This window comes from Globicephala melas, chromosome 5 (assembly GCF_963455315.2).
Source record: "Globicephala melas chromosome 5, mGloMel1.2, whole genome shotgun sequence".
NCBI lineage: Eukaryota > Metazoa > Chordata > Mammalia > Artiodactyla > Delphinidae > Globicephala > Globicephala melas.
Genome location: NC_083318.1, coordinates 114,266,802 through 114,289,541, shown reverse-complemented (window position 1 = coordinate 114,289,541; position 22,740 = coordinate 114,266,802). Strand labels below are relative to the sequence as shown.

Here is a 22,740-nt window from a genome sequence, read left to right as displayed (position 1 = left end):
AGCCTGGTGAGATAGTCTTCTGGCTCTGAGATGTTGGGCACATCACTTATCTAGCCTGTATAACCCTCAGCAAAAAATGCAGGGGTCCATTCTTCCCTGGGGCAGCTGATAGGATTTCTGATTGTGGGTGTGAAAGCACATAGCACAGTTACCTAGCTTAAGAAATGCTCGATAAATGTTGGTTGAATGCAAACTATGGGGACTCAAAACATATGTTTTTAGGGATTAGGACAATGAAAAGTGTTAATAGCACATGCATTACTAAAGCGTATGTGTTCGAGTTTTAATCTTTTAGTAAAATTTGTTGTAGACATCCTAGATTCTGCTATTTGAAGGATGACATATTTTATACCTATAAATGTGTGTGTCCAGTGAACAAATGAATACATGACTGAAAAATGGGATTTGGGGTTATAAACATACCAGTTCACAAGAAACTGTATTAAAACTAACAAAAGGCAATTGGAATGTTTTATGGTTTCAATTATTGATAATATTGCTAAAGCTAGTACTTATTAAGGGCTTAAATTATGCTAGCTTTGGGGAGTTGTAGGGTAAGGATATGGAATACGTAAAAGATACTCATTTAAATCAGAATCCTAGAACTGGGAAGGTTCTGAGTAGGAAGTGCCAAGAAAACATGAGCCATTTTCCCTTCCAGCTTTATCAGTTATTTAAATGTACTGAGTTTAAACATGCCTGCATTGCAAATACTTTTTGGCTTTTAATTCTAATTTCAGATTTAGCAGACATAAAGACACAAAATTCAAAATGCAGAAAATGGAAATAATGGAAATGGTGGTACAGACAGAGAATATAAAAGCAAGAAGGCTTTAGGAGAAACTGATGCTCAGAGTGACCTGAAAGGGAAAAGGAAACAGACAAACAAAGCTTGATCTATTTTCATTAAGAAGAGAGACAGATACTGAAGCTAGAAAGGGCAATATCATCCTCCTAGTAAAATGTCGATGTGATATGTAAGTGAAATTTCTAATTGTTTATAAAAAACGACGTATATATGTCATCTCGACTTGTAAAGAAAATTTCTGCTTTGCTCAAAATAGGATATGTAGACCATATAAACTCATGCACTTAGTACAACAATTGGTAACGATCTAGAATTTTTATTTTTATTGTAATTCTCATATCCATATTAATATAAAGGATGCCAGAGCTTTTAAATACTGGCCCCCAAATTTGAACACTACAAACGTGTAAAGAGGAAAACAATGTCAGGTATCCATTTGTGACTGTGCAAATCAATGTCTCTAAAAAGAGCAGTCTGGACTATGGGTTATTCTTGTTACCAAAAAGGAAAACAGCCAGTGTGACCATCAACATGGAGAAAAAGTGCAAAGTAAAAACACTGCTAAAAGCAAAGAGAATTCTTGAACTCTTTGACCTAATTTGAGTTGAGATATAAAGTGTCCTTCAGCCCCTCGGTTCAGAGCCCACTCATCTTTGGGGCCGTGGAGCTGGATTTCATTGAGTAACTAACTGGTCAGTGGTGGGGCTGAGCTACACAAAAGACAGATGAAGTCTTTCATTCTGAAGGTTAATACACCTGCTCTTAAGGTCCCGAAACCTCCCTAACTCTAATCAGTAATTGCCATTAAAAGCTCTCATTATGTGAAGTAAGTGTAATTAGAGCATCTTGCCCTCACAGGGTGTACTGCACGGAGAAGGCTGGAAGCGTTCATAAATTAGTGCCAATTCACTCTGCCTCTATCTACCATGCATTCTGCTGTGAGGGGGAAAAATCGTATTTATACACATTAAGTCAAAAGCCCACTGGCCCTTACAAAATTAGCCTCAATGCTAACTGTGGTTATTTGAGGGACTCCCTATTTCATTATGTGTCTCAGAAATAAAAGAGATAAAGTTTGCTGCCATCAATAACGCTGAACATATCTGCTGAATCCTGCAAATTCCAAGAAATTAATTATTCAAAATCTTGTGGGAATTTTGTCATGGTGGAGATATGACTTGTTTGCAAACGGAGCTCAGGGGATGCTCAGTATGATCGAGCCCTGTATATGTATACAACTGCTGCATTCATCACGACGTGGAGAACACAGCCTTCTCCTATATCTCTGCAATTCCTGAAAACTTGGAATTTATATTATAAAGTCGTTACGCACAACACAATACATTCCCAATCTCTTATGAAGAGTAATCATGATCTGTCATTATAGCTTATAGATTAAAGGGATTGGTAAATATATTTTCTCTTCCTCATCTCTTAAACATACATGCCATAACTCAAAAAACATTGAAATCGAATGGTCAGAGGCAGAAGATAGGAGAGAAAAACATACTGGTCTCTCTCTTGGGAGACAGAATGTTTGTGTGTGTGTGTGTGTGTGTGTGTGTGTACACAAACATACATGCATGTATATTTATATGTATACATGTGTATACCTGTACACACATAATGTGTTTATATATATTTGCACATATATGCATATACTCATACACACACATGCTCATATAATTCTGAACCGCAGATTTACTCAAAACCTAGAAATTGGCAATGCCAATTTTATCACTGACTGGTATCCCAGGGACCAACACCCAAGAAGGTGACACTAGCAAAAAATCCAATATTTCCCCCAAAAGGTCCCTTTACAGATGAGCCAAATTCTTGATGAAAAGTTTCGAACCATTGTCAATACTTAAGCCAGAATAATCTTTCTAAAACTCAAATCTAATCATGCCATTCCCCTGTGGAAATTCTTCTTATTGTCCTTAGAATAAAGGCCTAAATCCTCCTTAACAAGGCCCACAACACCCTGTGTGATCTAGCCACCCCAGCCTACCTCAGCCTCATTTTAAGCCATTCTTCATTTTCTGAGCTCTAGGCACAGGGGCTTTCTTTTAGTTCTTTGGACACATCATGTACCCTGTCTCAGGGCCTTTGAACATGGTGTTCTTTCTTATAAGATGCTCTCCACTTAGCAAATCCCTACCATTGTTCAGATCTCAGTTTAAAAGTCAATTGCTCACAGAAGCCTTCCCTGACCCTCCCTCTCCCCCTCAAAAACAAATAGGTAATAATCACTAAATGTTCCTGTGTGTTAGGCACCATGCCCAAATTTTCACAACAGCCCCGTGAAATTAGCATTATTATTATCTCCATTTACAGATGCGAAAATGAGTCCCAGAAAGATTAATATGCAAGAGCATACAGCTTGTAAATGGTGGAAGAGGAACTCACTGATGTCGTCCCCTTGGTGTAGTCTCTCTTCACACGCTACACACTTCGGTTAATACTTAGCACATAATCAGTTGCTTAATGTTTGCTTTCCACACTAGAATGTAACCTCCATAAAGGCAGTAAAGGCAGAACGGGTTCTACCTTGTACTAAGATACTGTGCTGGTACTGGGAACGAACACAGAGGTAAACAAACGTTTCTTGTTGCATGAATGAACGCATGACATACCAAGTCATTTTGAACACAAAGAAAAGAAAGGCTAAAAATGCTCATGATAAGTTGCTACCTATGCAATTCTAGCACTGAATGTGGAATGCTGAAATAGGCATAACTTATTATTAAGTACTATATGAAGTCAAATCAAGTCTATAGTAAATATAATTTGAATAGGAAATGCATGAAGCATGTGTTAGAAAGAGGCAAGGCAGTGTACACATCTAACTCCATACTGAAACCTACTAGTAAGAGTACTCAGAGCACTTTTTGAAAATTCAGTTCTCTGTAGTTTTCAGAGTCAGCTTGATAGCTCCCAATTCCAACTTCAAAGTATAATTGGTATGGCCACTGTGGAAAACAGTATAGAGGGTTCTCAAAAAGCTAAAACTAGAACTACCATATGACCCAGCAATTCCACTCCTGGGTATATATCTGAAAAAAACAAAAACACTAATTTGAAAAGAGACATGCACCCTAATGTTCATAGCAGCATTATTTACAATTACCAAGGTATGGAAGCAACCTAAGTGTCTATCAAAAGATGAATGGATAAAGAAGATATGGTATATATATATATGTATATATATATACATATGTGTGTATATATATATATACCACATCTGAATATATATATTCCATTGTATGGAATGAAATATATTCAGCCATAAAAATGAATGAAATTTTGCCATTTGCAGCAATGTGGATGGACTTGGGGGGCATTATGCTAAGTGAAATAAGTCAGACAGAGGAAGACAAATACTGTATGATATCACTTATATGTGGAATTTAAAAAATACAACAAATTAGTGAATATAACAAAAAAGAAACAGACTCACAGACATAGGGAACAAACTTGTGGTTACCAGTGAAGAGAGGGGAGGGTTGGGGAACATAGGTGTAGGAAATTAAGAGGTATAAACTATTAGGTATAAAATAAGCTACAAGAATATATTGCACAACAATGGGAATATAGCCAATATTTTACAACAACTATAAATGAATTGTAACCTTTACAAATTGTGAATCACTATATTGTACCCTTGTAACTTACGTCATACTGTACAGCAACTATACTTCAATAAAAGTAGGTAAATAAATAAAATCACATTGAAAAATTGTGTATAAATATGGTAAAATCATCTCAAAGACCCATAGAAGATTTATCTCAATGAATATAGCTAATCCTAGCATCTAAACAGGATTACTCATAGTATATCAGGAAATCTATTCAGAATAATTGCAAATATTCTTGAACTTAATATGTAAGGCCAATACCACTGACTCTGGAGATTGGTCAAGGTCAGCCCTAGATTCCAAATTCTCATAATCCATGGTTATAACATGAATGAAAACCTGACTTAAGTATTTATTTCTACATTTCACCTCATTAAGTCTTTTTCTGTGTGTGTGTACATACATTTTATAAATTTTAAATTAAAAATTATGTAAGAGACAATGTAAACACCTAATACAGTGCTTGACAGTTTTTCTTTAGAATTGTAACCTAATGTTACACATGTATATCAAAGACGGCATACGCTTGTTCCAGCTAAACTACATGATCAGTTAATAGATGTGGTTTTCACCTCAAGTTTATGTAATTTACACATTATAGTTCTTGTTGGTTACATTTTCTTTATTATTAATATATTAATCTATATCTCAAATTTATGAAAGCAAATCAATAGCTTCAAAGCAGTTTTATAGTATTAAATTAGTGAGAAAAATATTAAAAACATTATAAATAAATATAGTAACAAGACAAGTGAAAATATAAAATATACATGCTGGCATAAGTATAAGTATAAAAATTGGTATAAGCACTGCAAAAAATAAAAAGGGAAGAAGAAATTTGGAAACTAACTGATTTGAGCCACAGAACCCAGGAAAGCCTCCGTACTTGACAAAGTAACCGTAAGAAGAGGGAGAATAGGAGAACTGGTTGAAAGCCTGTATAAGAAGCAATTAGAATTTAAGATCCTCTCCCCCATCCCATATACTCCCTGGGACTGAAAACAAGATTTTTATTTTCTATGGAACTGAACCAGAAAGGTTCTAGTGCAGGGAATTCCATGTACCATGTAGAGTGAGCAATGACACATCATACTGAAAACAAAGGGATTAAATGAAATTCTACATTATGAACAATGAATAATGACCCTCAGGCTCGTTTTCCAGTCAGTTTCTAGAATGTTTGCAGCAGGTTAGATACTGCCCAAAAGGAAATTCTCTGAAGGGTTACTAGCACAAGAGAAAAGACGGGGTGGATTTCCAATAAGCTTTTTTTTTTTTTAAACATCTTTATTGGAGTATAATTGCTTTACAATGTTGTTAGTCTCTGCTGTACGACAAAGTGAATCAGCTATATGCATATATATATATATGTATCCCCACATCCCCTCCCTATACCATTCGTCTAGGTGGACACAAAGCATCGAGCTGATCTCCCTGTGCTATGCAGCTGCTTCCCTCTAGCTATCTATTTTACCTCTGGTAGTGTGTATATATCAATGCTACTCTTACACTTCACCCCAGCTTACCCTTCCCTGACTCCATGTCCTCAAGTCGATTCTCTACCTCTGTGTCTTTATTCCTGTCCTGCCCCTAGGTTAATCAGAAACTTTTTTTTTTTTTAGATTCCATATATATGTGTTAGCATACAGTATTTGTTTTTCTCCTTCTGACTTACTTCACTCTGTATGTCAGACTCTAGGTCCATCCACCTCACTACAAATAACTCACTTTCATTTCTTTTTATGGCTGAGTAATATTCCATTATACATATGTGCCACAGCTTCTTTATCCATTCATCTATCGATAGACACATAGGTTGCTTCCATGTCCTGGCTATTGTAAATAGTGTTGCAATGAACACTGTGGTACATGATTCTTTTTGAATTATGGTTTTCTCAGGGTATCTGCCTAGTAGTGGGATTGCTGGGTCATATGGTAGTTCTATTTTTAGATTTTTAAGGATGCTCCATACTGTTCTCCATAGCGGCTGTATCAATATACATTCCCACCAACAGTGCAAGAGGGTTCCCTTTTCTCCACACCCTCTCCAGCATTTATTGTTTATAGATTTCTTGATGATGGCCATTCTGACTGGTGTGAGGTGATACCTCACTGTAGTTTTCATTTGCATTTCTCTAATGATTACTGGTGTTGAGCATCCTTTCATATGTTTGTTGGCAATCTGTATATCTTCTTTGGAGAAATGTCTATTTAGGTCTTCTGCCCAGTTTTGGACTGGGTTGTTTGTTTTTTACATATTGAGCTGCATGAGCTGCTTATATATTTTGGAGATTAATCCTTTGTCAGTTGCTTCGTTTGCAAATATTTTCTCCCATTCTGAGAGTTGTCTTTTGTTCTTGTTTATGTTTTCCTTTGCTGTGCAACAGCTTTTAAGTTTCATTAGGTCTTATTTGTTTATCCTTGTTTTTATTTCCATTTCTCTACGAGGTGGGTCAAAAAGAATCTTGCTGTGATTTATGTCGTAGAGTGTTCTGCCTATGTTTTCCTCTAAAAGTTTCATAGTGTCAGGCCTTACATTTAGGTTTTTAATCCGTTTTCAGTTTATTTTTGTGTATGGTGTTAGGAACTGTTCTAATTTCATCCTTTTACATGTAGTTGTCTGGTTTTCTCAGCACCACTTATTGAAGAGGGTGTCTTTTCTCTATTGTATACTCTTGCCTCCTTTATCAAAGATAAGGTAACCACATGTGTGTGGGTTTATTTCTGGGGTTTCTATCCTGTTCCATTGATCTATATTTCTGTTTTTGTGCCAGTACCACACTGTATTGATTGCTGTAGCTTTGTAGTATAGTCTGAAGTCAGGGAGCCTGATTCCTCCAGCTCCGTTTTTCTTTCTCAAGATTGCTTTGGCTATTCGGAGTCTTTTGTGTTTCCATACAAATTGTGAAATTTTTTGTTCTAGTTCTGTGAAAAATGCCATTGGTAGTTTGAGAGGGATTGCATTGAATCTGCAGATTCCTTTGGGTAGTATAGGCATTTTAACAATGTTGATTCTTCCAATCCAAGAACATGGTATATCTCTCCATCTGCTTGTATCATCTTTAATTTCCTTCATCAGTGTAATAGTTTTCTGCATACAGGTCTTTTGTCTCCTTAGGTAAGTTTATTCCTAGGTATTGGCTTCTTTTTGTTGCAATGGTAAATGGAAGTGTTTCTCTAATTTCTCTTGCAGATTTTTCATCATTAGTGTATAGGAATGCAAGAGATTTCTGTGCATTAATTTTGTATCCTGCTACTTTACCAAATTCATTGATTAGCTCTAGTAGTTTTCTGGTAGCATCTTTAGGATACTCTATGTACAGTATCAAGTCATCTGCAAACAGTGACAGTTTTACTTCTTCTTTTCCAATTTCGATTCCTTTTATTTCTTTTTCTTCTCTGATTGCTGTGGCTAAAACTTCCAAAACTATGTTGAATAATAGTGGTGAGAGTGGGTAACCTTTTCTTGTTTCTGATCTTAGAGGAAATGGTTTTAGTTTTTCACTACTGAGAATGATGTTAGCTGTGGGTTTGTCATATATGGACTTTATTATGTTGAGGTAGGTTCCCTCTATGCCCACTTTCTGGAGAGTTTTTAACATAAGTGGTGTTGAATTTTGTCAAAAGCTTTTTCTGCATCTATTGAGATGATCATATGGTTTATTATCCTTCAATTTGTTAATATGGTGTATCACGTTGATTGATTTGTGTATATTGAAGAATCCTTGCATTCCTGGGATACACCCTACTTGATCATGGTGTTTGATCCTTTTAATGTGCTGTTGGATTCTATTTGCTCGTATTTTTTGAGGATTTTTGCATCTATGTTCATCAGTGAGATTGGCCTATAGTTTTCTTTTTCTGTGACCTCTTTGTCTGGTTTTGTTTATCAGGGTGACGGTGGCCTCCTGGAATGAGTTTGGGAGTTTTTCTGCCTCTGCTATATTTTGGAAGAGTTTGAGAAGGATAGGTGTTAACTCTTCTCTCAATGCTTTATAGAATTCACCTGTGAAGCCATCTGGTCCTGGGCTTTTTTTTGTTGGAAGATTTTTAACCACAGTGACAATTTCACTGCTTGTGATTGGTCTGTTTATATTTTCTATTTCTTCCTGGTTCAGTCTTGGAAGGTTGTGCTTTTCTAAGAATTTGTCCATTTCTTCCAGGTTGTCCATTTTATTGGCATATAGTTGCTTGTGGTGATCTCTCATGATCCTTTGTATTTCTGTGGCGTCAGTTGTTAATTCTCCTTTTTCATTTCTAATTCTATTGATTTGAGTCTTCTCTTTTTTTCTTGATGAGTCTGGCTAATGGCTTATTAATTTTATTTATCTTCTCAAAGAAACAGCTTTTAGTTTTATTGATCTTTGCTACTGTTTCTTTCATTTCTTTTTCCTTTATTTCTCATCTGATCTTTATGATTTCTTTCCTTCTGCTAACTTTGGGATTTTTTTTTCTTCTTTTTCTAATTTCTTTAGGTGTAAGGTTAGGTTGTTTATTTGAGATTTTTCTTGTTTCTTGAGGTAGGATTGCATTGCTATAAACTTCCCTCTTAAAACTGCTTTTGCTGCATCCCATAGGTTTTGGGTCGTCATGTTTTCCTTGTCATTTGTTTCTAGGTTTTTTTAATTTCCTCTTTGATTTCTTCATTGATCTCTTGGTTATTTAGTAGCATACTGTTTAGCCTGCATGTGTTTGTATTTTTTACAGTTTTTTTTTCCTGTAATTGATATCTAGTCTCATAGTGTTGTGGTCAGAAAAGATACTTGATATGATTTCAATTTTCTTAAATTTACCAAGGCTTGTTTTGTGATCCAAGATATGACCTGTCCTGGAGAATGTTCCATGAGCGCTTGAGAAGAAAGTGTATTCTGTTGTTTTTGGATGGAATGTACTATAAATATCAATTAATTCCATCTTGCTTAATGTGTCATTTAAAGCTTGTGTTTCCGTATTTATTTTCATTTTGGATCATCTGTCCATTGGTGAAAGTGGGGGGTTAAAGTCCCCTACTATGACTGTGTTACTGTCAATTTCCCCTTTTATGGCTGTTAGAATTTGCCTTACGTATTGAGGTGCTACTGTGTTGGGTGCGTAAATATTTAAAATTGTTATATCTTCTTCTTGGATTGATCCCTTGATCATTATGTAGTATCCTTCTTTATCTCTTGTAATAGTCTTCATTTTGAAGTCTATTTTGTCTGATATGATAAATATTACTCCAGCTTTCTTTTAATTTACGTTTTCATGGAATACCTTTTTCCATCTCCTCACTTTCAATCTGTATGTGTCCCTAGGTCTGAAGTGGGTCTCTTGTAGACAGCATATATACGGGTCTTGTTTTTGTATCCATTCAGCCAGTCTATGTCTTTTGGTGGGAGTATTTAATCCATTTACATTTAAGGTAATTATCAATATGTATGTTCCTATTACCATTTTCTTAATTATTTTGGGTTTGTTATTGTAGGTCTTTTCCTTCTCTTATGTTTTCTGCCTAGAGAAGTTCCTTTAGCATTTGTTGTAAAGCTGGTTTGGTGGTGCTGAATTCTCTTAACTTTTGCTTGCCTGTAAATGTTTTAATTTCTCCATAGAATCTGAATGAGATCCTTTCTGGGTAGAGTGATCTTGGTTGTAGGTTTTTCCCTTTCATCACTTTAAATATGTCCTGCTACTCCCTCTGGCTTGCAGAGTTTCTCCTGAAAGATCAGCTGTTAACCTTATGGGGATTCCGTTGTATGTTATTTGTTGCTTTTCCCTTGCTGCTTTCAGTAATTTTTCTTTGTATTTAATTTTTGATAGTTTGATTAATATGTGTCTTGGCATGTTTCTCTTTGGTTTTATCCTGTATGAGACTCTTTGCACTTCCTGGACTTGACTATTTCCTTTCCCATGTTAGGGAAGTTTTCATCTATAATCTCTTCAAATATTTTCTCATACCCTTTCTTTTTCTCTTCTTCTTCTGGGACCCCTATAATTCGAATGCTGGTGTGTTTAATGTTGTCCCAGAGGTCTCTGAGACTGTCCTCAACTCTTTTCATTCTTTTTTCTTTATTCTGCTCCCTGGAAGTTATTTCCACCATTTTATCTTCCAGCGCACTCATCCATTCTTCTGCCTCAGTTATTCTGCTATTGATTCTTTCTACAGTATTTTAAATTTCAGTTATTGTGTTGTTCATCATTGTCTGGTTACTCTTTAGTTCTTCTAGATCCTTGTTAAATGTTTCTTGTATTTTCCCCATTCTGCTTCCAAGATTTTAGACCACCTTTACTATCATTACTCTGAATTCTTTTTCGGGTAGGTTGCCTATTTCATCTTCATTTATTTGGTCTTGTAGGTGCTCCTTCATCTGTAACATATTTTTTTGTCATTTCATTTTTTCTTTTTGATGGGTGGGGCTGTATTCCTGTCTTATATGTTGTTAGGCCTGAGGCGTCCAGCACTGGAGTTTTCAGGCAGTTGGATAGAGCCAGGTCTGGGTGCTGAGATGAGGACCTCAGCGAGGCCCCACTCTGATTAATATTCCCTGAGGTCTGAGGTTCTCTGTTAGTCCAGCAGTTTAGACTCGTTGCTCCCACCACAGGAGCTCAGGCCTGACCTCCAACCTGGGAACCAAGATCTGCAAGCTGCGTGGTGTGGCAAAAAAAAAGAAAGAAAAAAGGGAGCAGTACAATATCAAAGAATAAAGAAGAAAATAAAATTAGAAAGATAAAGAATATATTAGGATAGGTAAAAATATAATTGAAACAACTGGTCGCTGGGAACTCCTCCCATCCCTTAGGTGTCTGTGGTTCCCCACCGGTGCCTGGTAGGTGCACTAGTTGTGCAGAGATGCAAATTCCTCGTCCTCCTAGTCTGCCATCTTGACTCCGCCCTCCTCATTAAATCTTTTATCTACCAGTGCTGCAACTGAAAAGCAAAATAAATAGGTCTTGCTTCATAATTTTCCTTTCTACCTTTCTGTAACAAAGTGGTTAATGATTACTGACATGGCCAAAGGCATGAGGCAGCTTGCCATGAAAAAATTTTCAAGGAGTACAAATATTATACCTTAAATCACATATTATAAAGGCTAATTATACTAGATCAGCACTTATATGAGGACACTGAGACAAAAGTCTGTCACTATATCTTTAGCAATGTACCTACTTAGACAGCCGGCAGAGCCCACCATGTACACATACACTAAATATGAACCACATGAGCAAATGAAAATATGGAGGACCTGGGAAAGATGCAAAGACATCTCCCTTCTAAATCCTTTTTCCATTCATGTATCTGTGGGATCACATTCCTTCATATTCTCATTCTTATGAGTATAAAATGAATTATCTGTAATTTTCAAAACACATGCCTTAATAGACATACATGAACTTTTTTCAGCTATCAGAATTGCTTAGTACTGTTCTCTGATCAACAGCTCTACTTCTTCCATGGAGCCTTCCCTGAATATTTCTATCTTTCCTCCTAAATCTCTGAGCTCTTACTCCTTGTTACCATGGTACCTGTCCCTCAGTTTTATGCCTCCCTGTTAAAGCACACAGTTTCTACTATCTTGCTTTTCATATACTTATGTGTACATGTCTCCCCTTTTAAAGTAGAAGCTCTTTCGGGATAGGTTTTTCACCTGAATAAAATCTGCCCTGCTTCCCCTAAGCACTTGTCATAATGGATGCACATAATCGATAGAACAATTCACTTCACAAGTAAATGAACATGGCTGTCTGTGCGTGCAGTAGAGACAAGTGCTAATATATATTTGCTCCAACATATAATGACATCAGAGATGAGGTTATAACTTGATAAAATGTTATAACATAAGTAAAAAACCAAAACAATGTGTGTATGGATGGCATGACTATCTTGCTAGACTAGTGTTTCTACTTTGATTATTCAATATTTCAATGTATTTTCTAACCCCTGGGCTCCCCCCACCCTGTACCTGTAGATAACCATATATGTCATTTGTTTTCCTTTGCTCAATTTGGACTTTATAGAACTTAATATTCATAAAAATGAATCAGATATTCTCATAAATGTAAGCCAAGCTGGCACTGAATTCCAGACACTGATCATTCTCTTTGCTGTGCATCATGGATTATTCTCATTATAGGTCAATTTACAGGGTTTTTTCCCCCCTTTACATCCTTCCAATATTAATTATACTTTCTTCTCTCTAGTCTGGATCTACTATCCAACAGGTTGCTTAATCATTTCTATCTGAAGAAAATTGATAAGGTAACTAGACTCTGGTATCATTTGATATTCTATTCTCCAGTTTAATCACCCTGCTTAGTCCAATTCTTTGGCCACAATAGGGGATCATTATGTTGTTTTATTATAAATAAAGAGATGACTAATTAATCCAAAGTAATCCAAAGGGCTTAGAATATTGGAAGACACCCAGACAATGGTAGAAAAGCCTATTTCAATGGAGGGGGCATATTTAAATTAAAATTTTCCCTCCAGTGACAGACATTTTAGTGAAAGCTTTAAATAAAATGCATTATTTCATGCATTGTGGTGTGAAAGTCAAAAGCTCATGAAAGTAGAAAAGGTTGATAGTTTCAGATTACATTACTCTAAATAAAGAAGGAATTGTTGCTGACAGTACCTTAAATATACTGCATAGTGACATGCTTTTGAAGGAATTATAATTGTGTGGCACAAGTCAAAATCAAATTTAGTTCAATCAGCTGCAGCATATTTTTAAAAAATAAAAACATGTTAGGACACAAATGTATGAAAAGGTCTTTATCAACCTTGCTTTTTACATACTAAATTTTTTAATCCCTTCTTATTTGCAAGCAAAAAATGTGTACATTGGTGAAATTGTGGGATTATGCATATATTCATAGAAAAAGTAATTTCACACACACACACAAATTCCTGTCCACTACCTCCTTAAAAGTTCACTGAGAATAAAAAGCAGCGAGGGACCTGCCGCTTTAGAATTCAGTACTAAATGTTTAAAGCCATAAAAGGAAAAGTCACCAAGATTTATACATACATAACAAAGGAAAAAAGAGCAAAAGAAATAACAGAATTAAGTCAAACCCTCTGTAAACTCAATTCAGACTTTAGGGTTTTACAGGGCATTAATCTAATATATGCCAAATTAGATTTTCAAATTCCATAATATTTCTTTTCTAAAACTGCTTTACCCTCAGTCCCAGAAGTTTTTCTTTCAAAGATAAACTACAGTTCTAAGTGAGATTTACGTTCAACTAGGAGCGCTATTTATTGTTTTTTTTAAGTATTTATGAATCATATTTACGATTTTACCCTCTCTAAACATTATTTTTGACTTTAATAAAGTTAAGACAGTTGTAAGAACCAAAAGATGGTTTAATGTGGATTAAATAATGCTCATTTAAAAAGCAGGCCACCTATACACTATTTGTCAACTAAAATCATGTCAGAAAAGTTTTCAGACATCTGGGAATTTCTTCCAACTTAACAACTAAGTTCCAGCAACAATAAAGTCATCCAGGAATTTTCAGGATAAGACAGAGCTGCTTTCAAAACACAACCCCCCAAATATATACAATTGATCACAGGTAACTTTTCTGCTTTTGCTGTGGGAACTTTAGCTTGAAAAAAACCCAAACAAACCCCATGACTATGTTTTTTTTTTTTTAACATCTTTATTGGAGTATAACTGCTTTACAATGGTGTGTTAATTTCTGCCTTATAACAAAGTGAATCACTTATACATATACATATGTTCCCATATCTCCTCCCTCTTGCATCTCCCTCCCTCCCCCATGACTATGTTTTAGTCTACGTCAGGAAGAACGTGCACAGCACGCTGGGATTTTTAGCAGTGGGTCAGCTTGAGCTTTCCTTCACACCCTGCTTAATGGGGCTTTTCGCTAACATCACTCCTGAACATCGAGTCTCAAAGTGAGACTGTAAAACAGAAGTCCTTCAGTTTGGCCCATCCTCTTATGCTGACGTGGTGTTGAGACGTAAGTCTGTGGGTTGTTCAAGAACAAATAAAATATGGCAGCAGGATACCCAAGGATGTAATCACTGTACAGTGAGTAGATCTGGGGTAGCATCAAGATAGGATAGCAGAAGAAACACCTTTAAGAATTCTCGGGAGTATGATTTAACAATACAAACCAGAGTAGAAACTAAAGCTGAAAGAAAAAAACTGGATAAAGCAGTAGCAAAAGAAGTTGTTCATTTTGGGCAGAGGCTCTGGGGACCAGAGTTTAAGAGGTAGAGCTGTAAAGCACAGTGAGCTCTTCAGGCAGTGCAGATGTGTATAATGCACAAGTGTTCAAAGTGCTAACAACAGAGCATTGGCATTGTCTGCAACATCATGTAATCAGAACTCCTTGAGATTTCTGAAAATACGTGGAAATGTGTGGACATGTACAAATGCCTGAGAAAGAGTAGAACTCTTCTACGGGATCCTCTCAATCAAAAAAGGAAAAAGATTCTGTACTGAAAAAAACAATAGATAAATCTCTTTACATAAGTCAGTGTCCTACAATTTCATATTTATTTCAGCAATGAACTATCAAGGTAGAACAAGCTATGTAAAAACTGGTAATAGTTACATACACTTATACACACACACAATGAATGTGTGACATCCACTACAGCTTAAATATTTGGTTATCTTTCTAGTTTCAGTATAGTAAGAGAAGGAGTATCAAAAAGATTCTTCATCACAAAAGAAGTCAAAGAAGACAGATGAAGATCAAGAAAATCAGAAACTCCAAAGGGGAATCTATACGCGATTATACTGTAACAACAGTGGAACATTTGTTTTAAGAAAAGTAGACAAGCCTTGGACCAGTGATCAGGAAGTCCTTTAATTTGATGTAATAAGAAACAGCTTTATGGACCACTGCATGCTGGACTTACTTTCCTTCACAAACGAATCTCTGAGTGATGTCAAAAGACCTGAAGGATGAAATGTGGCCTTGGAAAGCCTGTTTAGAGATGGAAACAAAGACAAGTCCACCCTGAAGAAGAGAAAAGAAGGGAGAGAAAAAATAGCAAGGGTGGGAAAAGTGAAAGCTTACCTGTGAATACGTAACACAGACAGACTGCTAACTGGTAAGACTTGAAAATTCCCAGGCTTTTTGTTCTACTCTGAGTCCTGGAAAATTGTTAATTTATTCTATAGCTATTTAGCACAGTATAGGTGCCAGGCACTATATAAACAGCAGGAGTATTGGGATGAAAAGGGCAGACAAGGACCCTCCTCTCTCAGAGTTTACACTCTAGTGGGGATTGACATACAGCAGATAAATGAACAAGATAACTTGGATAATAATAACGGCTTTGAAGAAAATAAAACAGGTTGATGTGATAGAAAGTGCTGGGGAAGCACTCAGGGAAGGTCAGTGAGGAGGTGCCGTTTGAGTTGACACCTGCATGACGAGAACGAGCCAATCCAGTGAACACTGGAGGAAAGAATGTTCCAGACAGAGGGGGTGGCTAGTACAAAGGCCCTAAGGAAGAAACGGGCTTGGTGTGTTTGGGGAGATAAACTTTGTGCTGCTGAAGTGTGCTGAGTATGGGGTGTGGTATAAGGTAGGGCCAAGGAGGAAGGCAGGGCTAGGTAACAGGACCTTATTGGTTGGGATAAGGAGTCTAGATTTTATCCTCAGGGCAACAGAAGACACCAGAGATGTCTTAAAACCAGGGAAGAGCTGGGAGAGAGTATGGTGACACAACAAGAGTTTTACATTCTGAAAAGGTTACTTTAGCTGATATGTGAAATCAGAATTTTAGGGGGATCAGAATAGAAGCAGGGGGACAAATTAGGGCATAATTGTAGCATAACAGGCAAGAGTTGATGGCATCTTGCATTTGGGTAGTGACAGTGAAGATGAAGAGAAGATGATGAACTCAAAATGTATTTTGAAGGTAGACCCAATAGGATTTGATGATGACTTAGATACGGGGAGGGGGAAATGCTGAAAAGAGAGAAATCTAGGAAAACTCTTAAATCCAAGTAATGGGTAGAGCCATTAACTGAAATGAGATAGATTAAGGCAGAAGCAGTTTAAGGATGGGGGAGGTGTGATCAAGAATTCTATTTTGCATATGGTAAGCTTGAGATGCTTATTAGATATCCAAAATGAGACATCAAATAGGCATCTTGATGTATGAGTCTGGCATTTGGGGGAGAAGTTGGAGCTGAAGACATCAATTTGGTAGCAGATGCATTTTGATGTTCCATAAATCCATGAGATTGGATGATCTTTCCTAGGGAGTTACTGTAGACTAAGAAAAGACCAGGACTTACCACCAAATCCTGACACAATCTAACATTTACAGAAGTTAAGCACAGCAGAGAACCCACATAGGATACTGAAAAGGTGCAGTAGGAACCTCAGGAGAAGGAGGTAGCATGGAAATGAAGAAAGAGGAAAACATGTTCCAAGGAGAAAATGACTGACTGTGTCTAGTAGTGCCAAGTGTTTGGGTAAAACAAGGACAGAGAAGCCACCGTGGCTTTGGCAAGATGGAGGTCACTGGTGACCTTGACAAGAGCAGAGTCAAGTTCTAAGTAGAGTGCTAGGGAGGCTTGATTAGAGTCAACTGAGGAGAGGCAGTGCTGTAAGAAGTAAAGATTGGGACAGCTATTTCAAATTTTGCTTGCTTGGAAGTTGAGCAGTGAAATGGGGCAGTGGCTGGAGGGAACATGGAAGGTGTTATAAGAGCACGGTCCAGTAGAGGCCCACACTCAATCCTATTCTGGTTTCTAGGCTCAGTATAAATATATGGGATGGAAAGCAGGATCTTGAGTTATTTACTGAGTCACGGATACAATAAATACTTGTGAAACATCTAGATGCAAGATGTGCAATGTGGTAGGAGTCAGAATAGGACTAAGGACATGGGCTTGAAATCAAAACTACGATGATATACACATATGCATATAACTGGATCACCTTGCTGTACACCTGAAACCAACAAGACATTGTAAATCAACTCTGCTTCAATTTTAAAATCTTTTTAATTAAAAAAAGAAGGATATGGTCTTGGAATTTCAGCACTTGAGCTCTTGCCAGGCAGAGAACCCTAACCCTAGAATTTGGTTCCAAAAAAAGAAGGCTAGGCTTCAGGTCCCACTGGACTTACTGTACTTCACATCTGATGACAGATGAACAGACAGGCTGTCAACAAGAGCTCCTATTCGCCGCACATACAACATTTATTATATATATCTGACCTTGCAGATACATATTTTTTCTTTAGATTTTTCAACTGAATGTTTGTGCCTTCTGAGCACCTTTGCCCAGTTACCGCACCCCCCCCGACCCCACAGATATTAAAAGAAGAGGAAGAATATGAAGGAAATAGAAATGAACTAACATGTAATAAAGATGGCATAAAATGTATGTGGATATTTAGGGAATATATATTTACATATAAAAGTGTAAAGAAGGCTAGCAATAAGGAAAACACCCCAAAAAGAACAAAGGAAAAATGGAAACCATCAATGAAAGGGAAGAAACTGCAAACACTGAATGGCTTCAAGACTCAGAACAGCTAAAATTTGCTTGCTGAGTAAGGAGTCAGAGAGGAAAATCAGATAGTCATTTGGCCATGATCAATCAGTATTTTTCTTAGAGATCGTTAGCTGCTGTAACAGCAGAGATAATAGTATCCAGGTTGGAAAGACCTGCTCTGCTCTATCCAATCCTCCTCACTGACACTGGCTGCTGGTCCCCAGTAACCCACTCCAGCAATCCTCTCGTCCTCTCTGTGCTCTACTCCCATCCTCCCCCGCAAACTGTGATCACCATCTGGCTTGGTTCATCTTCTGGATGATGATGGATGACTTAATTACAGAAATAAGGCAAGAATCAGCTACAAGGAGAGAAGCCAAATATGAACAAAAGGGCAGGGACAGAGCCTTTTCCTATGGTCCCTTATTAATAAGCTTTGCACTTCCCTATGCCCGGGAGGCTTGTGTGGATGATTTTGGTGAGAGGAGGAAGAATGAAGTGAGGAAAGGCAATGCTTACTGCATGTCTCTTACATGCCAGCAACTCTGCTTAGGCTTTTCATGTTTCCACATTTGTTCCTGACAACAATCCTGAGTTGCCTATGGATGAGGAAACTGTGAACCAAAAAAAAAAACCCATGAGAATTTTGCCCACATTCAAACAGCTAGACAGAAGCAGAAATGGGGTGTAAAACCAAGTCTGTCTGACTCTAAATACCATTATTTTCTCATTATAAAACACCAAGGAGTGGATTGCATATGTTTAAAATATATTAGACTAATGAGAAATTATGAACTTATATACTATCGTACATCAACTATATCTCAATAAAAAATTAGAAACAAAAACTACAAAGCAAATAAATAGAAAGAAACTATGTGAAAATAATAAGTAAAAAATGTATAAATGTAATAAATTTGTGATTTGGGGTACTCTGAATCAGTATTTTTTGTTGAGATTGCAAAGGTCAACTAAGCTCAAAACTAGATCAATAGAAACTTTATGAAACATTTTTAGAAACCAGGTTAAAGGGTTACATAGTATGCAGACCTGTTTAGAATGAAATAAAAATTTACATCTACACAACCACCACAAAAGAGGTATGAACAGGCATACACACTCAAGCATGCACACACGCACGCACACACACAATCATTATCTTCAGAACCAACTGAGTGTAAGTTGCAGACGTGATACACCATTAACACTTCAGAGCGTATTTCCTAAAAGACAAGGACACTCCCATATACAACCACAGTAAAACCTGCTAAATCAGGAAATTATCTTGATAATGATACCACCATCTACCATCAATCCAGTCCCATCAAACTTCACCCAACTGTCCCAATCTAGTCATATTTTGCACTTAGTTGTCATGTCTCTTTATCTAGAACAATTCCTTAATCTTTCCATGCTTTTTATAACCTTGGTATTTTTGAAGAGTACAGGCCAGTTATTTCGCAGAGTGTCCCCCTATTTGGGTTTCTCTGTGTCGTTCTCATGATTAAATTCAGGTGATGCATTTTGACAGGAATGCCTCAGAAGTGACGCTATACTCTTCTTAATGTACCACATTCGGCGGCAATGATGTCCATTTGCCCCACTACCGGGGATGTTCACTTTGCTCATTTGGTTTAAAGGTGGTTATCTTCTAGGTTTCTCCTCAGTGAAGTTACTGTTTCCCCCTTTTTAATTAAAATACTTTGAGAATACTACCACCCTGTTCCTTCATTAACTTTCAAGAGCTAGTTTTAACCTCCATGGATGATTCATGCCTGAATCAATTATGCATATTACTTCTACAGCAGTGCCAAATGGTGATTTCCTAACTCCATCATTCTTTCTATGTTTATAGCCTGGAATTCTCCCCATTGATTTGTTTATTCATTTATTTATTGATATTAGTATGGACTCCTGGGTTCCTATTTTATTCAGTGGAGTATAATCTTTTACAATCATTATTTATTTTGATGCTCAAGTAATTCCAAATTTGACCAGTGCATGTCCTTTCAAGTTGGCTCCTGTATAACTTCTGACATGGCCTCATCATTTTTTTAAGTTTTTTTAATTGAAATATAGTTGAGGTACAATATTACATAAGTTACAGGTGTACTGTATAGTGATTCACAATTTTTAAAGGTTATAATCTATTAATAGTTACTACAAAATACTGGCTATATTCCCTGTGTTGTACATCCTTGTAGCTTATTTTATACATAGTAGTTTGTACCTCTTAATCCTCTACCCCTACCTTGCTCCTCCCCCATCCCCTCTCCCCAATGGAACCACTAGTTTCTTCTCTAGGTCTGTGAGTCTGCTTGTTTTTTGTTATACTCACTAGTTTGTTTTATTTTTTAAATTCCACATAAAAGTGAGATCACACATTTTTAGCACTGAGTACCCTCAATTTAGTCATATCCCCATACCTCCTACATACAATGGCTATCCTGACCCTCTCAGCCCCGGCGGCCTCTTCAGTCTTACCTCCACCCAAAACCCAGCCCCAGTCGCCTCCTCAGCTTGAGCACTGACCAGCCCTCTTGGTCCTGGCTGCCTCCTCAGCCCTGGACCTGAAGGCACCCTAACCCCAGCTGCCTCAAGAGGAGGGAAGGGAACCCAAATTATTTTTTAAATAAATGATGAGGAAAGGAAAAGAAATAGGAGGAGGACAGGAAGAAGAACTCAGCCTCACTCTTGAATGACTGTCAATAATCTTCGGGGGCAGGGAGGTGGCCATTTTCCCACAGCACCTGAAGATATTCCATTTTATTTTGTCCTCTCTTACTGCTTTAGAGAAGTCAGCTGCCAGACTAGTTGTTGTTGCTTTAGAAAGTTGTCTTTTCTCTCCGGTTGTTTTGAAGATTTTCTCCTTGAGCACTGTGTGCAGTGGTTAAGAGCACAAACTTGGGAGCCAGATTATACGGGTTCAAATCCCGTTTGGCCACAAAGTAGCTGAATGGCTTTAAGAAAATTCAGTAACTTCTTTGTGCCTTATTTTCCTCTTCAATAAAATAGGAAAAATTGTAAGTTACTATCCATAAATAAGTGAGTTAATATGTATATAAAGCACTTAGATGATTACCCAGCACGAAGTGACCACTATATAAGTGTTTGCTGGTACTATTAGTAGTAGTTGCAGTCTTAGTAGTCTGTGTTGTATTGAACTTTTATTCTGACTCATTTATACTCATTCTACTTGGGACTTGGTGAACTTCTTCAATCTAGGGATTCATATCTTCTAATTCTAAAAAATTCTCTCTTTTTGGAACTCCTGTCTGAAATTAGTTTTTAGATTAATTTCTAGGCTTGGAGTTTCTGGACCCATAAAAATAGTATAAATTCATACTCCACAACCACCTGTAGAACAGGCTTTGAGTTTCCATTGTTCACAGGAGATTCCTTTTCTTCCATTCAAACTCCCAGCCTAGGACAACACTATCACTTATCTTGGCCAATGAGTAGGTTTTTTTCCAGTAACCCTCTGACTGAGGGGGCACCTTTTAGGTTCCCAAGTTTCTTCAGTGGTCTCAGTTCCCATTAACTGCCTTGAATATGCCCAAGCTACATTTCATGTAGGTGCATGTATACTTCTCACCTAAATATGAAGGTATGTAACATTCTTGTACATACAACTTGGGCATTGATGATTGTCTCTTTTTTTTTTTTAAGATTTCTTTTTGATGTGGACCATTTTTTTTTAAGTCTTTATTGAATTTGTTACAATATCACTTCTGTTTTATGTTTTGGTTTTTTGGCCATGAGGCATGTGGGATCTTAGCTCCCCAACTGGGGATCGAACCCGCACCCCCTGAACTGGAAGGCACAGTCTTAATCATTGGACCGCCAGGGAAGTCCTGACGATTGTCTCTTTGATATAAATTCCTAGCACTGGAACGGACCCACCAAGAGCAGGCTGAACTACATAGTAGCTGTGGAATCTGGAGTTAGAAAGATATAAGTTCAAATCTAGTCTTCATCACTTAATAGCTATATCACTCTGGGGGAAGGGGGAACTCAAACTCTTTAAGTTCTGGTTTCCTCATTTATAATATAGGAGTAATAATAATTATTGTGAGAAAAAATATAATACATGCTAAATGTTTAGCACAGCTCCAAGTTCAGGGTAGCTTTGATAGATGCTATTATTATTGCTGTTATTATTTTAAGTGTTTTCGATTTTGCTTCACACTGTGAAACTACCATCTAGAAAGATTGTATATACGTACACACCTACCACCAGTGTGTATTTCTAAGTCTTTCCCTTCTTACCAATAATAGGTCCTGTCAATCTTGTTCAACTCTGCCAATTTTATAGATGGAAAATATTTTTTATTTGCACTGATCTGACTGGCAGTGCGGTTGTTCATCTTTTCATAGGTTTATTGCTCATCCATAGTTGTTCCTCTGTGAATGGCCAGTTAAAGATCTTTGCTCATTTTCCTCCTGGGATATGTATTTGTTTCTTCTTTATCTATAAGAATTGTTTATATATTAAAGATAAAAACATCCTTGTGTATATTTTGCCCCTTTGTTATGGTGAACTTCGGATACTGAAAGCACTTTCTTTACAGAGAATGAATTCGTTGACATATCACTGTCAGAATAAACTGAAGATGTAGTCTTCACTGATGTACGTTGCAGTGGTTTGGGCTATCACCAATCTCGTTTGCCAATTGCATATGAAAAGAACATAGGACCACATCCTTCTTTCTAGGTCAGATTTGACCTCCTCTTGCCTAATCAACATAAAATTCTGTTTCTAAAGGATGTCCCAGAGAACATGATAAAAAAAAAATAGGAGGCCTTGTTTAGCAT

General features: G+C 37.0%; 1 protein-coding gene across 3 annotated transcripts in view; it reads right to left on the bottom strand.

Annotated features, from left to right (window-relative positions):
• SLC10A7 (solute carrier family 10 member 7) overlaps positions 1-22,740 on the bottom strand; it is a 253,234-nt gene that overhangs the window by 129,153 nt on the left and 101,341 nt on the right. The window contains exon 6 of one of the 3 annotated variants that reach the window (XM_030878163.2): positions 18,462-18,539. The exons of the other annotated variants lie outside the window; for them this stretch is intronic. Within the exon in view, the coding sequence (XP_030734023.1) occupies positions 18,525-18,539 (15 nt within the window). The 3' untranslated portion in view covers positions 18,462-18,524. Of the gene's footprint in view, positions 1-18,461; positions 18,540-22,740 lie in introns of those variants that run through there. 3 annotated transcript variants of the gene reach the window in all.